The following is a 16764-nucleotide window of genomic DNA, read 5'->3' on the forward strand; positions in this document are numbered from 1 at the left end:
AAGAGCCAGGAATTCCTCAGATTTATTTTTGGCGCTGTCTTTGATTCACTGAGGTCATGTCCACCAGGATAGGTCCAGGCAAAGATGGGAAGCTCCCAGCCGCTCAGACACAGCCAGCCCTGCTCAGGATTCTGTATGGCACTGCTCCATGGTTGCATGGCTGCAGGGCTTCTGTGCCGACCGGGTGCACGGTTAGTGAGCTGAGAACCTGGCAGAGGAATGCCTGTCTATCTGTATCCACCCATATCGTCTAGGGAGCCTAAAATACACCTCCCTGGGCTTTTATAGAGATTGCCTTTGTTTTCACTGAAGTCAGTAAGATTTTTTGCCATGGACTTCAGTGAGAGCACCTGGAGTGTAGTGAAAGGTAAAGAGAGGTCAAGTGAATCCACCCACTTCTAATTTGGATAGGACAGAGTTTAAGCACTTCCCCCTGCCTGGCCTAGGACATCAACAAGACAAACTTGCTACTTTTTAATTAATCCTTGTAGTATTGAGAGCCAATGCTATTTTCAAAGTGTTTTGAACATGTAAACCTTGGCTAAGTGGTGAGTGTTGGTGGCAATTACCAGTCTGTGTCAGTACTGTTAACAAAATTTACCTTTCTAATGTTTTTTTTTTGTTTTCAAACCATCTATTCCCCTCTCTGGAAGATAAATTTTGCAATTAGATTATGTGTCTTCCAGTCTGCAGTCTCCTTGCTTTGTGCAAAAAGTGTGAGAAAAAAAATCTCACTTTCAGATGTATTTAACTTTACAGGAGTAAAAAGCAAGTTTGGTAGCTTCAGTATATTTTTTACATACAGAGTTATTACCATGAATTAATTACTTCATGTGTTAGGATGGAAGGTAAGAAAAAGTGTGACTCAAGGCAGATGCTCTGTGGATTCTTTTTTCTTACTTTACTTAAACTATCCTTTTCTTGCAGAAAGAGGACCTCCAAATATATGAAAAATACTGTCAGAACAAGCCAAGGTCTGAAGCTCTCTGGAGACAGTGTGGAGACAGCATCTTTTTTCAGGTGGAATTTCATTGCAGACTAGCAGTGCAAGACCATTAAAGCTTGTTTTCCTTCTTTATCTCTTCTTTCTTTAGAAAACTTAGAGAAATATATAGACTTTTCTGCATGCTTCTTATACTGATGGCAGGTGCTCAGTATGCGTCAAGGTGCTCTCTACAGGAGACTAGGTAGGTAGAGTAGCAAGTAGATTTCTTGGACAGGAGTCTGACTCTTCAGGCTATACCCAAACCAAAGAAGTGCTGGCTTCTTTCCAAACCCCAGATAATTGCAGTCTCTGGAGCAGGGCATGCTAGATTTCAACACTAAGTTGAACCTAAACATTAGCTCTTATTTAGATATATTTTCACTGTGGCATAAGTAACCTGGAAACTCCTATGCAGATGGAACAAATTTCTCTCTCAATTAATTCACAGATTATAATCTATATAATCCTATAATCTTACTTATAATCTTCAGATTACCAAATGATAATGATCTTTGTGTCTTGCCTGTGCTTCAAGAAACAATTGTATTTTTCTCTCCTGTTGTCTCTTACAGGAATGTCAGCGTAAATTGGATCATAAGCTCTCACTAGATGCTTATCTCTTAAAGCCAGTCCAGAGAATCACCAAGTACCAGTTGCTGTTAAAGGTAAATTCTCCATGACAGTGCAAAGAATTCCAATGCATAGCTTGTTTTACTTACAGAATTGCATATCAGCATTATTTTCTGAAGGACTACCTGGAAATAAATCCTCTCTCACTCCTTCAACAAATACTTTGTAATGCTAAGTTGTAAAATGGTCACAAACAGTCAAAGAAAGCACTTCTATTTCAAAATAAGTACTGCTATTTCTTAGCAGTACTTATATACTTATATACTAAGCAATAGCAGTATATTATTATATATATACTGCTATATATATATGAAGTAAGATATTTTATTGTCTTATTTATTGTTTATCTTTAAACAGAAATTGAATTTGGCTTTATTGCATCAGTATATGGTCTTACAGTTTGAAAACAGGGACTGATGCTTTAAATACTGTCTCTGACGTCTGACCCTGTTTAACAAAACACTGTCAGCTCTCTGAACCTGATATTTTCCCATGGTTGTGACTCAAACCTTTCAGAAGGAGCCACTTCCTTTTGCTGCTTCCATTTTAAAGACCCAGCTAGGAACAAATTGTCTGTAACTTTTCCACGGGATGAGTATGTGAACTTCCCTCTTGATTTGGTTGGAACTGTGAGTGGTCCATGCTTGAAATTCTGGTCTGAACTGGGCAACTGGAAATATATGCTCTCAAACCAATGATATTTTTTGAAGATGGTGGCTTAAATTTCTGTCTTCATCTCCTCAGTTCTAAAAAATACTATTTACTGACCTTCCTTATGGGAAGGTCATGAAGGTGAATTACATGCTCTTCTCAAGCCTCTGAACTTAATGTAGTGTTGTGTACTGTCATGAAACTTAGCGTGAAATTTGCAATGAAGACTTTAGGCTGCAATTTTATTTACTAATAGCTACCATGGCACTGGTCAAATTGTGCCAGCTTAAGCCATGTGAGGATATGGCTGGCCATTCACTTGTGCAGTATTTCTGTGACCTGTTTACTGACTTTACATAAAACTGTAGAATCCAAATATTGAAGGGGGATATTAACAAGGATGCAACTTCACTGATTCCAGTAGATTTACGTCAATGTAATCCACAAGTAAATTTGGCTCTGTTTCTTGAAACTGTTCTGTGACAAGGGAGAAAATGTCAAGGTCTTCAGAAAAGCAAGAGTAAACCAGATTCTACTTTTAATTTGAAATATGACTGTAAATAAAACGAAGATTAGATCAAGGAGTATAATTCTCAGGCAAAACAGGTTGCAGCCATTGGGGTTGAAGCTGGTCAGACCAGTTTTGTACTTAGCAACAACACATTGGCATGGACATTTACTTTGTCAGGGATTATGAGATCTGTGAAGATGGTGCACTCTCCCTCTGGCAGCAGGAGCATTTAAAAGTGTAGGAAAATGGGAGTCAGTGAAAAATTGGTAACAAACAAGTGCCTAAGAAGCTGTGTGCCTTGAGTGATGGGGCAGACTAGTTTTAAATTCTGGGTCACAATTATTGCTATCCTCTGGTTTCAATCAGTTTAGCTAATATTGTAAAGCAGCATGCCCAGTATACAGAGAGCAGGGATCCATCCTCATCCAGAAATTGTGCAACAGGTACTATAGGAATGCATCCTGCTTTTACCTTCTAAGCCCTGGTTACCCAAGCACTCAAGGAGAGACTGCTGCTGTTTGGGGGTTGCAAGAACTACCTTTTTGCAACCCTGTTTTACAGGAACACACGTGCCTCAGCTTTTGGATTAAATGATTTCCAAACTCAAAATGTAGCTGAAAATTATATGCCTGAATGAAAACCATGTCAGTGGCCACCCCTGCTGAAGGGATCTAATTCTTACTATAATAAAGATTACTAAGGTTAGTAGAGTCTTGATTCGTTCTTAGGTGTATTTCTGGAGCACAGTTTCTGTTGACATTGTAGTCAGCATAAGGAAACAAAACTAAACTCACTGTACAGTTCTTAGTGAGGTGCTATTATTACAATAATTTATTTCTTAGTTTCTTCACAGCTTACATTTCTGAAATGAAAATTGCATCCAGCCAAACACTTCTTTCATTCCCCTGGTAGATATATAGGGCAGGGACAAGTCAATAATGATGAATAAAATGTTTATTTGGTTATGAATTCTGTCACTGGAACTGTTGTCTCATTAACAACCAATAAACTTATTCTTTCAGCTGATTTATGGATGCAGATTCCAAGCATCAAAATCACAGGTCACTATATGTGACAGGAATCAGTTATCTTACTACTTTTGGTTACAGTCATCTTACTTTTTCTTTTTAATGGTAGGAATCCTGATTGGTTTTGGTTTCAAATTCTATGGTGTAGTCTTGGGATCTTCCAGCTGCTTTGAGACTCATGTCTTCTCAAGACTGTACCAACCATATGTGGGTTTGTATCTGTTAACCTTTTCTTCCACAGATGCTTTTAGCAAAGATATAGAGTCTGATTCTGATCTCAGGTGGATACTCATTGGCAGTAACTGCTTTCTATATAATACAGTGGGGAAAAAACAATCTGTGCATCTGAATCGGGTTCAGGGCTCCTCTGTAGGCAGAAGAGCAAGAGGCAAGGCAGTTAATTTAATTTAAAATGAAGATTTTGGTGTCTTTCAGGATTTACATAGGTTATAACTGTTGGTTACAAGAAGAGAATTAAGTCCTGAGCTATGATTAGAACTTTTCAAGCAGAAGACACATATAGAAATAAGAAAAGTCATCCTTGTAAGGAACTGTACTGAGCTATGTAGCTGGTTGGTCCTAAATATTTGGAACTCTAAATAGGAACTCTGTATGTGAAATGATTACAGAAATAGAGCCCTCAAAAGGTTTTTTTTGTTTCTTTGCTTTGGGCACATGCTTCTTAACTTGTCCAGAACTTTGTCTCTTGTTCCTTGTGCAAGGGTTGAAGGATGGAATAACTTCCCTTATTTCAAGCAGAATATAATGTTTGATGAATTTTTGCTACAGGTCAGCATGTTCTTCAAAATTACTATCTCTCAAAAAAGGTTTTCAGATTTGCAAATGTAGATCTGTAGATTGTAGTGCAGAGGTAGAGAATAAGAGGCGGGGAAGACTTATAGTAATCTGACCTATTTCCCCCACAAAAAACTTAACAGCTGAAAAACCTGTCTTATAGATTAAGGAAGTCTCATTTAAATTAAGGAAGAGAGATTTGTGAGATGATTTGACCAAAAGTCTACAAGCATCTACACAGCAAGTGACTTCTTCCCGTGCAGAATTTCTTTATCTGACAAGAGCTTGCTAAGACCTGACGAGTGGAATGTCAAACCTGCCAAATTCAGACTAGAAATTAATTTATACTTTTAACAGTGGTAGTAAGTACCTTGTGGAACAAATTGCAAAGGGAAATGGTGAATTCTCTAACACCTGAAATAATTATCTTAAGATTGAATTTATTTTCTAGCAGATGTGGAGTAAAAAAATCCTGGATGTAATTCTCTGACATGCAAAAAGTTCATTGTAAATATGTCAGAATGGTCCTGTCTCATCTTAAATGAACCCATAAAACTTGAAAATGTCCAAAAGATCAAAATGTATGTCCTCAATGACAATCTTTGTGAATGTCCTGTTTGGTTTTGTTTTCTTTTTTTTCCTATAGTTCTGCTGCTTTGTCTATGCAGCACAAATTTCAGGGAGGACTGTCTTATGGCGGCTTCTGGTATAAGAAGTTTTCAAGTAGTCTTCATATTTATTTTTTTTTATAAATCAGGAAATGCTGAAGTGCAGCAAGAATTCAGAGGGTACCGCTGAACTGGAAGAAGCCCTGGCCACAATGCTTGATATCATCAAATCAGTAAATGACTCCATGCACCAGATAGCAATCACAGGATATGAGGTATTATTTGCTGTTGCTCTTACTCTGGTCTTGACCCATCCAATGTTCCTGCCATCATTGATCATGCTGTGCCCATGGCTGGTACACTTTGCAGGAGCCTGTGCCACATTCTTGAAGGATGCCACTCAGTGGCATGTTGTGTTGATGTCAACATACCTGTCATGTGGAGGTGGGGGTGTGAATGTGGGGAGGAAGTGAGATAAATGTGGTCCTTCTGAGTAATCACACCCAAAACTTATTTGTAGGTGAGAGGTAGCAAGCGTGACAGACATAACTTAAGAAATTTGCTGAAACTTTGTGACTGCTATGCAACTCAAGTGTTTCCAAAACTTTTGCACTTAGGGATGAAAATTTGGCTTCCATTTAAAGTGGGTAATAGAATCTATCCCAGTGACTGGCAAACTCATTATCTGAAACGTGAAATAACAACCACAGTACAAATCAAAGGCCACAAATGAATATATATCTCTGCTGAAGGTCCACTGAAGTCATATGACTTTCAAGAACTAGTGTTGCCTACATAAAATCAGCCCTTAAGTGAGAAGTGGAAGTGATTGACACATAAAGAAGAAATATGCCTGACGAAATGAGGCCTGAGGGTGATGTGGTTGCCCATTTTGAAATAGCTGCAGGGTGAAAATGTCAAGAAAAAAATGTACTGAGAAGCTGGGTTCAAAGAATTATTAGATCAGAGTAACAGGGTTTAGTCTGGACACCAGAAAAACAGTATTTTGCGCAGAACGTGATTTCCCAAGAAAGTGCTGGCGTCTACACTTACTGTGTCTGGGTGGGAAGAGTTATTTTGTGTTTTGCAGGATGGAGTGACTTCAGGAGTTTTAATTTCTATAGTTCTTTCTTTTGTGCAAGTACTTCTGCATCTGGTGCATCTGCATCTGGTAGCTGAGGAAACCACACCCTTTGTCAGCATTATTTTATAAATGAATTTAACTGCTTGCTTGGCTCTATGTCATAGATCCACTGCTGTACACAGTTGGAGATGCTCCTGTGGATTGTGCATTACATTTGAAATGAGTAGGCTAGCCACTGCTATCCTGCAGTAGCTGTACTGGGTTGAATGCAAAGCCGTGGCCACCTTGTTATCTTGTTAACGCATAGACTAGCTGTAGTGCCTGTGGATCAGAGAAACACCACAGGTCCTAAGCATAACTTAGGTCTCCCAAACCTGACAAACTTAAGTAAAGCATATACTCCACCACAGCCTTCTGCACAGCTATGACCTACACCCATTATTACTTGATCAGTGGGGTCTTGCGCTGTATGTCTTTGCACGAAGAGTCAGGTTTAGATTAAGAATATAGCATGAAGTTTTCCTGCTTAGTTTAGATTAGCAGTATCTTTTTGATGTGATTTCCATCTAATTTTCAGTTTTCCCAAGTTTTCTCAAGGTAGGAGAAGCCTACCATTTTCAGATTTGTTGGCTGAACAGGAATAGTTCATTAGCTTTTTAATTTCTCCAACATACAAGGTCAAATCCAGCATCTGACTGTTTCTGCCATTGAAAGGTCTTAAATAATTCTTTATTAATATCTCTTCTGATAGAGCAGAAATGCTATATATTTTTGAATCTTCACTGAACAAATCTTAATTTCAGTAACACAAAAGAAAACAGTGGTCTTAAAATTAAATATTTTATACTGGTGTAATTGGATGTAAAAAAGTATTGTCAGCTATAAATTTTATTTAAATGTAGCGAGACAAGCCAACAGCTTAAAGTGACTCACTACAGATGAGGATTTGTCCAAATATGTTTAAACTGCTACTGATAAAACCCTTGAGACCTCTAAAGCTGAATGGTAAAATAATTTTAATTCTGTATGGTTTATTCCTATTTGTATTTCCTGAGAATGAAAACAAACCTGGTTCACTTTAGTAGTTAGTTTTCCTTTTAGTTTTCCTGCTCTTGGGAAGCTGTTTTGTTTTACTTAAAGCCAGGGGCAAAGGTTGTGTTCACTTTTCCATCACAGTAGACAAACTTTCCCTTCTAGCACTTTTGTTTTGTGAAAAGTTTTACCTGCAGCAGTATAAACGAACATTGAGACACACCTCTGCTGCTTTCAGGTTTCTCCACAGTTTCTTTTATGGACTTTCTAGGGACAGGTGTCTTTGTCCTGGTGCCACTGTTCTCAGCACTCAGGGTGGTTTTGCTTGATATGACTTTTTGAATCACTGGTTGCAGTGACAGCCTGCTGGCTCCTCCTGGGGTTTCCAGCAACTGCTGCACAAACTGGTAACTTGCACATTGCTGAACATGTTACCATGTTGTCGTGGTTTAGCCCCAGCCAGGAACTAAGCACCACGCAGCCTCTCGCTCACTCCCCCCCAGTGGGATGGGGGAGAGAATCGGAAGAGTAAAAGTAAGAAAACTTGAGGGTTGAGATAAAAACGGTTTAATAGGTAAAGCAAAAGCCACGCACGCAAGCGAAGCAAAGCAAGGAATTCATTCACTACTTCCCATGGGCAGGCAGGTGTTCAGCCACCTCCAGGAAAGCAGGGCTCCATCATGCGTAGTGGTTACTTGGGAAGACAAACGCCATCACTCCAAATGTCCCCCCCTTCCTTCTTCTTCCCCAGCTTTATATACTGAGCATGACGTCATGTGGTATGGAATAGCCCTTTGGTCAGTTTGGATCAACTATCCTGGCTGTGTCCCCTTCCAGCTTCTTCTGCACCTGGCAGAGCACGGGAAGCTGAAAAGTCCTTGACTAGTGCAGCAACAACTAAAACATCTCTGTATTATCAACACTGTTTTCAGCACAAATCCAAAACATAGCCCCATACCAGCCACTATAAAGAAAATTAACTCTATCTCAGCTGAAACCAGGACACATGTTCAACAGTTTCTCTTTTGAAACAATCAAGTCTTCATTTGTATTTGCAGGAAATATAGGATTTTTCCTCTGTGTGTTTTTTTTTTAATTTGGTTTCAGTAGTAAGTCTTTTACAGCCTTCTAGGTGTCAGGAGAAATAGCTTGTGAAAGCTTCTCTAAACCATTCTGATTATGGCTAATTCTGAGTGTCTCAGAGATTCATTTTAGAAAGACTCTTTAAAGCCTGGATATTATTATTGCAGACTTGGACCAGTCACCATGGGCATGGGAAACACATGGATACAGCACATCTTTTACTTCCCCAGTTTCTGCTGTTTCCGATTCATCCCCAAAGAGAAAGGTAGCTTTCCTCCTGTGTTTCCCAGTTTAAATGTGTGTAGTTACAGCAATGTTACAAAAATTTGTTTTTAAATAGTTCTGTAAGGGATGGGCAGAAGAGCTTCTCCAAGAAAGGTAACATATTATCCTGAGCAGAGGGGATCTATCCAGATTCCTATCCATACGAATGTTGAGGTCATGCTTTTGCCTATTCCTTACTTTCAAATCTCAGAGTAGTTTTGTATTCAGGAATTCAACAGAGCATTTCTGTTCCTTTTCAGCTTCTACTTTTGAATTTGCCAGCCTTCCATAGTAGCTCCAAGGACTAGATTTTTGCCTCTGCTTTGTTAGCTGAACCGAAAGACATGACAAAGTGGAACATGGCTGCTATGTAGCCCGATGCTGACAGCATTCCCGAGATGGTTTGTTACATGATTATTAAATGGGGTGAAAGTGTGAAAGAGGATGAACCCAATAATTTCTTCTCCCTGTTCCACCTGTCCCAGGTGCTCAGCTGTGATGCCAAATAAACACCCCCCATAGCTCATGAAACCGCACTCCATCTTGTGGAGCCTTTCCCGCACAGGCATGATAGAAATATTTGCCTAGAACACCTTTCAGAGAAGGGTATTATGCCAGCAGAAAAGCAGGTTTTGTGGCAGCTGATGAACTCTCCTAATTGCATAGGATTCTTGGACCTGTGCACATGCAGACTTGAGGAGCTGAACTCTTGTGTAAGAAATTCCTAACATGTAAGTTTGGGATTGGTTTTGGTTTTTTTTATTTTTAGGCAAAGCCACAAAAAAAGTAGAGTAAAGCTTGGAGAGCCAAAGTTTTTGAGATGTTTCCTACTGTTATCCTAACATTTGTATACAATCTGGCCTGGGTAGTTTGTCCATGGGTTATACAGCACTTAAGCCATTCATATGCATCTCTCATCTTCCATAAACATGAAATGCAGTGTATTGTTCTAACAGGGAATAATTGTATTTGAGATAGTGATCAAATCCTCCATTTTAACTAAACTTCTTTTAGGACAAAATATTGCTGTCCACTAGTACAAGTTACCAGAAACAGTGTCCTCCTCTCTATTTGCTGCCCACACTGAACAGAGAGTCCAGGGCTTGTGGGCTACTATTCAAAGTCTTTTGTGGGATTGCTGCAGACTGCCATCCCTGTCCATCCTCTTTCTCTCTGCAGTGGTAGCCTCCCATTTCGCCTGCCATAATCCCAATCCTAGATCCACGACTGAAGAGACTGACCTATCACAAGAGTTGAACTGAGCTTCTGGATCTCAGTGCCATATCGACAAGAGCCTCTCACCGTTGTCAGAACTATGTAGAAAATATGTTCATTTGTTTTATTTAGCTTTACATCTCATCAATATGCTTTTCACAGGCTTGCAGTTTACACCTGTGTTCACATATAAATACAAACACACAGTCCTGTATGCACAAATAAAAAATCCAACTCTATATACTAATATGTAAGATGAGAAATTGCAGAAATTACTGAGGATTGTTGAATGCTTTGGAGAGTCTAATAATACCCTGATATGGAGTGGAAAAGTACATAATCAAACCCTAGTTTTGCAGTTGGTTCTAGGGTAGAGGATGGAGAGTGAGAGGGAGAACAGGTTGCAATCTGTAGTTTAAGAAATCAGATATTACCACCTGGAGCCAACATCTTCACCTTATAATCAACAGAACATACAAATGTTGAAAATAAATACTTTAATAAAGCACCGAGCTTATTCCCTCAACTTATTATACAAAGCACTCCTAGAAAAACTTGCTGCTAGGATAATTATGTTTATCATTATTTGTTGAAGCCCGTTATCATATAGATGTTGCCATGTCCTCTATCCACGCATTGCTATACTCTTTAGTACTGAACTGTGCTATAAATGTTTGTGCTGGTGGCATCTGAGCCAAACATTTATATCAGTTGAAGTATGTACCCATAAGTGGTCTGCAGACAAGGGCTTTAACTTGGAAAGGTCTGATTCCTGCTTAGTTTCACTCTCCCTCAGGTACTTTTATGGCTCCTTGGGGCCATAGTTTGCCAACCATTGCATAGTTTGCAGATGGTGAGCTCAGAAACTATTGGCAAAGCTTCTAAAGACTACTTTGCGGTGGGAGGGAATTACACACCTACGTACACACCTACCTGCCTCTAGGCACCAGTCTGTGTCTTCAGACATCTAAGCATCTTTCAAGGTTTTGCCCAGGGATAGAAGAAGCTCTTAGCAGAGCAGAAACTGAACCTAGATCTTTCAGAACCAAGGCTTGGATATCTGGACTGCACTGGGCCTTCATACAGCCTTGGATTCAGGAGTCTTGAAACCCAGTTCTTGTCAGAAGATGCTTCCTCTGAGGTCATCAGAGGGGACAGCCTGTGTGTCAGATCCAAAGAGGTCCTGAGACAGACCTTAGACACTAACTATGAATGGGGAGACAAACTGGGAATTATGGACATGGAGAACAATGGGTTAATGGTTATATGAAGAAACTACACAGGTTTAGCAAGGAGACGTGCAGATGGGATTCCAGCTGTAACATGTCCACTGTCCAACACAAGGGATGCCTAGGCATGGGCCTCTGTCTGGAAGCTTAAACACCAGTAGGGGAGAGAACTGTGCCTGGGATTACCCTAGTCTGAACGTGATGTAGGCTTTCTCTTTTCCTTGCTTGCTAGGGGGATGTCAGTGAGCTTGGCAAGCTGTTGATGCAAGGTTCCTTCAATGTGTGGACTGACCACAAGAAGGGGCACAACAAGGTGAAGGACTTGGCTAGATTCAAACCGATGCAGAGACACCTCTTCCTCTATACAAAGATGCTACTTTTCTGCAAAAAAAGGGAGGAGAACACAGATGGCCATGAGAAGACGGCTTCATACAGCTTTAAAAATTCATTAAAGGTAATAAATGTGGTAATGGTGGGGGAGAGAAATAAATCTGGTGTTCTCAGATGTTTTCATGTGGAGACTTGAAGAAGGTACACATATCTGGAGCTATCTTGCAACCCTGAGTAAATGAAAGGTCCCATTTAGTTTTGATCTGGAGACAGACCCAGCCATATGTCCTGCAACTCCAGACGTGAACCTTGGTTTTGCAACTTGATACAAATGGGCACCTTGTGTGTTCTTGCCCAGTGTCCCATAAAGAGAAGCAAGACTGAATGGACCTGCATCTCTCATTGTTCTGCCTATAAGCATCCTCCAAGTGCAGTTCTATTGCGAGTTTTACTCTTGATATCAGTTGAGCAGATATATTCTGTGACAATAATAGCTACAGATGAATCACAGTGCAGTAAAAGTGCCCTTTTATTTGCAAGAGTGACATTTCCAGATATGAGTCAGGACATTTTCTGTTAAGAGGAGATTCACTAGCAGGCCAAATTTTCCCTTTAAGCACATTGGTGTGACATTTGTGACTTAAGACAACTAACATGGGTTATCAAGTGTAATGCTGAAAACTTATTATAGGGTAACCAGACAGGAATTGTAATAGAACCTGGTTCAAGGAGTGAACCAATACATATAAATGTTTGAAGTTTCTTTCTGTGGAGATAGCAGGAATCATGACATAATCAAAGCTGTTTAAATCTTCAAATCTAATGCTGAGGCAAATCAGAACAAGGGGGATGAACAAATACAGTAAGAAGATGGGAATCTGGTAAGTATAGCAGCAGCTGGACTTCAAAATTGTGGTGAACAATCTATCATTTAAGAAATCTAGAATTATTTTCTTCAGTTCCTTGTTCATCTTGCCTAGTTAGGCACTCAGCTCCTTGCTCACCTCTTTTTTTTAATTTTCCTGAAACTATATAGAATTTTCTGTGTTGTCTGGATTTGCAGATGAGTCATTAAATCTCACAAAGTCCTGTTCCATCCCTCTTCCTCTCCCACCTCAACAGGTCAATGATTGCAAGTTGAAAATACCATCTTCCTCAAACTGAAAATTTGTATAGGCGGATGGGATAGGGTTGAAAACTGACCCACAGTTCAAGCAAAAAAAGCAAAGATGATAAGCTCAAGACATTAGCTTATGTTACTTTTAAGCACTTGATTTTTTTTTCCTATAGCAATCAAAAAGACGAATGATAAATTAGAAGTTGAGAAATAACATGTTCTGAATTTTACTTTTAATGACTCCCTAAGGTGCAGAAGTGAAAACAGCTTTTTAAAAACACTTTTCAGAGGGTAAAGAGTTTAAACGCTATTGACATTTTCCAGATTCCATCTGCTTCTTTTCTATTTTGAAACAGATGAGCACTGTGGGCATTACAGAAAATGTAAAAGGGGATAACAAGAAGTTTGAGATCTGGTATAATGGCAGAGAAGAGGTCTATATCATTCAGGTAACAACAGTTCTTTTTTTCTCCAAGGACTGTACTTGCTTTCAGTTGAATTGTTTTTAAGAAAGTTTTCAGTTTCATGACTTTGACTGTCCTGTACACTCAAGAAACAATAGCCATTGGAAGCTTCATTGTTGTGTTGGCACTGAAATTATCGATTTATCATTGTGAAAATGGTCATGACTTTGGGTAAAAGAGGAAACAAAGTAGTGGAAAATTACTTGGAAGGCTGGACAGAAAAGCAAGGACCTTAGATGCATGGTAACTTACCTTAGATTCATGGTAACTTTTCCATCTTGAAGACCATCCTCTGCTTTGCTCAAAGCTAGCCACAGTGTTCTATTCCTTGGGAAAATTGAGAGCAAATGTAGGTCAGTGCAGCCAAGGGATTGGCAACGTGCTTTAATTAGATCTGCTTTGCCTTTTCCCCTTGTGTTCTCAGGCATCTTCTGTTGAGCTGAAAAACACCTGGATTTCAGAGATTCGCAAAGTCCTGACGGGACAACTGGAAGCGTGTAGAGGTAGGACACACAGAGCGAGATCTGGTAATGTTGCCTTCCCTCTGCAGCTGTGTGTGACAACATGGAGCTGGGATGAGTTACAGTGCTGTCCAGTACCACCAGTGAAATCAGCAAGAACAGATCTTCTATGCGAGGATCAGTTGGGTGGTTGCAGCATTGCTGGGATTTAAACCCTTGTCCTGATCAAAGAAAATTTCTTAGAACTTTAGAAATGGCATGAATAACTATTCCATTCACAGGTAGTCCAAGAAACATGATTTTCCTTTGTTCTCCCTCTCAAGCCACAACCCTAGAAATATCCATTTACATCAGCATGTGAGGAGATGGGGTCTCAGTCTTCACTCTGTGCCTTCTCACAAGACCTGACACAAAAGGTCTCCCTCCACATACATGACCAGACACAGCAATGATTCCTCTCCATCTTATTGTTTGTTTTGCTTTGTGTGGGTTTTGAGGGTTTTTATTTTAAATCTGGTCGCCTGCCTTACGTTTTAAATGTCAGTCAGTTATCCCATCTTTTTATCTTAGTGACCTCCCTGTAAAACATGATTAATGACATTTCCCTTTCTCACAGAGATGTCACTATGAAGGTGATTTGTGACATGCTCGATACATGAATGACTGAAGCCTCATAAGTACCTAAAACAATGACACCCTTTTTTATGTAAGATATTGAATCCCAAACAGACAAAATTCAGTTAGGTTATTCCAGACAGTAAGAGAACATAGTGATGAAAGCTACCTGAGATACTATTCTATTTATGAACAAGAATGTACAGAGTCCTAAAAGCCATTTTTCAGGCTCTCTTAAGACAAAAAAACATAGCTGTGTCCAATACAGAATTTTCCTGGGCCCTGGCATTGCTTCTCACCTTAACTTGTCATTTTCTGCTTCTCTCATACACACACCTCTTTAAAGCAATGCAAGCAAAGCCTCTCCACCCACATCCTTCGGATTCCTAAGCAGACTTTGTCCTAGGTGGAAACCTGTGCCTGTGCTTTAACTTTAGAGGTCACCTTTATTTTAATTGTCTGTTTCACAAAGACAATGAGTTCTTACAGCCTCCTTAAGTGGAGGGAAACAACTATGCACATTAGCCTCAGCAATTTAATCCAACCCTTAACAATATCCTTCAACCCTTAACAATATCCTTACTTACAACACTTACTACTCAGGTCTTTTGTTACTATTCTTGTCTTCATCCTTTCTCCTATTTATTCTGAATTTCACTGTGGTCAGTCAATTTCCATGCTGAGGGAAGAACTCAAGATTCTTATCAGTGCAGTTTCAAGACTTGATCTAGGGACTCTCTGATATGGCTTGTAATATTTACTTCGGAAGTATAAAAGCTGGCTTTACTTAGGCTACCACAGAAGAGTAGCTTATGGAGAAAATGTATGTGTTTAATAGGATAGAGTGCTAATCCTCCATGGGTGTTTCTAGGCAAAGAGAATGAAGCTTGTATGTCACCCAGATGAGTCACCTAGAGATTTGTGAAATCTCTGTAGCATACAAAACCTATATGCTAGAGTTACTATGCATTTTCCAGAGAAAACTATGCAGGAATCAAGACTGAAAGTTTTTGAAAACTTTCATATTTTGATATTCTTTATTGTTTTGTCTTAAGATCATAGGATCCTAGAATATTTCAGGTTTCAAGGGACCTCAGGACATCATAGTCCAACCTCTTGCTCAAAGCAGAGGCAGTTATTGGTCAAACCAGGTTACTCAAGACTTCATCCAGTCTGGTCTTGAGAACATCCAAGGATGACTTTCATCCTACTCTATGAGCAAAGTCAAGCTTTCCTTCATTGTGAATCCAGCAGAACAGCAGCCGGGGGCAGAAATTGTATCTTATATGCTATTGCAACTCTTCCCATTGCCTTTTCCCAAATGATCATATGAATCAAAGCCCCTATTACAATACTGATGGCAGGAAGCAAATGCTTTGTCCTGTGGTTTTAAACAGTTGTTTCTATTTCCAAGGACTCATGAAAGAAAAGCCCTTAATTCATGCTTAATCCAAGACTGGATATTTCTCCAACTGTGCGTTGTAATGAGGGAAGGAAGAGGGAGACATTTGTTTGTCTGGGCTGTTTTTAATGACTGTTGTTAGGAGTTGCACACGGGGCTGGAATGTTGGAAGGAACCAGCTGAGATGAATGAGTGAATAAAGGGCAAAGAAGGTGGCCAAAGGTACGTGATAAACAGTTTAACATATGAGTCATTAGTGTTCAAACACTTAGTGTATATACAACCCCTATTGTATACTGCAGTGAGCATGGAATGCTAACAAGGCTTTGGGTAACACCTTGATCTGTCAATCCCAAAGAGTGTAATTGTCTCTTGCAGACAAAGGAATTACCGATGCAGCTTAAGAGATTTGTGCAAGGCTGTGAATCAGTTGCCAAAACCAGGAATGGAGCTATTTCTGAGTCCCCACTCAGAGTGCTCCTTTCTCCCAGCATTCCCACCCATAAAAGACTTTGTTAAGTTTAATCTTCCAGTGCTGCCCCTGTCCCTTTGTCTGTTCTCCTTTCATTGACTGGAGCTTCATCTTCTTCCAGAGTGAAATAGCCCCAGGATCTCATCAATCTGAGAGTCTGAAAGTAGCTTCTTCCATTGCCTCCTCACTTCTCAGTGTCTGACTTCCCTGGCCCTGAAAACCAGGTTCTCAGCATCTTTCTTATCATTTTTCTCCACTCAGCAGTTACTGGACATATGCACAAATGAGTCTGTTGCTACCTTGCAGCTATGCAAAAAGAGTGAACAAATGGCATCTGAATAACATTGTATTATTGCTGTTTGTCCAGGATGCTGAGCAAAAGTATTCTTCAGAGGGATGGGGATATTTTCTACTAGATGGCTGTGTGTGCAAAAGGACTGATGTACATGTGTTGCTAAATCCAGAAAAAGCTGTGAGCCACAAAACTTGCATTGTATTCTGGGAAAAATGCCAATACGTCCATTCCCTAGATCCAAGTTGTGCAGTGAGCTAGGAAGAGGTACAGAGGAAAGAGAAGGTGGCAGGGGAAAAAATTTCTTCTGCACGGAAAAAATATGGGTAGAAGAGCTGTTTGGGTGAGCTAAGTTTTCAGCCTTTAAGATCATCATATGCCTTTCTCTTCAAGTACGAGTATTCCATTTTGATTGCAGCAGCAGTCAAAATATCTCCCATTTCTCTCTCTTTCTCCCACCTTCTATGCAAACAAGGAAGCAACTTAATACAATTTG

At 39.8% G+C, this 16764-nt stretch overlaps 1 protein-coding gene across 1 annotated transcript in view; it reads left to right on the top strand.

The window, feature by feature from the left end:
• Positions 1-16764, top strand: part of MCF2L2 (MCF.2 cell line derived transforming sequence-like 2) — a 164606-nt gene that overhangs the window by 122392 nt on the left and 25450 nt on the right. Inside the window, exons 19-24 of the mRNA XM_072867200.1 lie at positions 928-1020; positions 1558-1650; positions 5358-5483; positions 11348-11569; positions 12919-13011; positions 13451-13529. Coding sequence (XP_072723301.1) covers positions 928-1020; positions 1558-1650; positions 5358-5483; positions 11348-11569; positions 12919-13011; positions 13451-13529 — 706 coding nt within the window. The remainder of the gene's footprint in view (positions 1-927; positions 1021-1557; positions 1651-5357; positions 5484-11347; positions 11570-12918; positions 13012-13450; positions 13530-16764) is intronic.

The sequence above is a fragment of the Ciconia boyciana genome, chromosome 7, assembly GCF_034638445.1.
Source record: "Ciconia boyciana chromosome 7, ASM3463844v1, whole genome shotgun sequence".
In the NCBI taxonomy this organism is placed as follows: Eukaryota; Metazoa; Chordata; class Aves; order Ciconiiformes; family Ciconiidae; genus Ciconia; species Ciconia boyciana.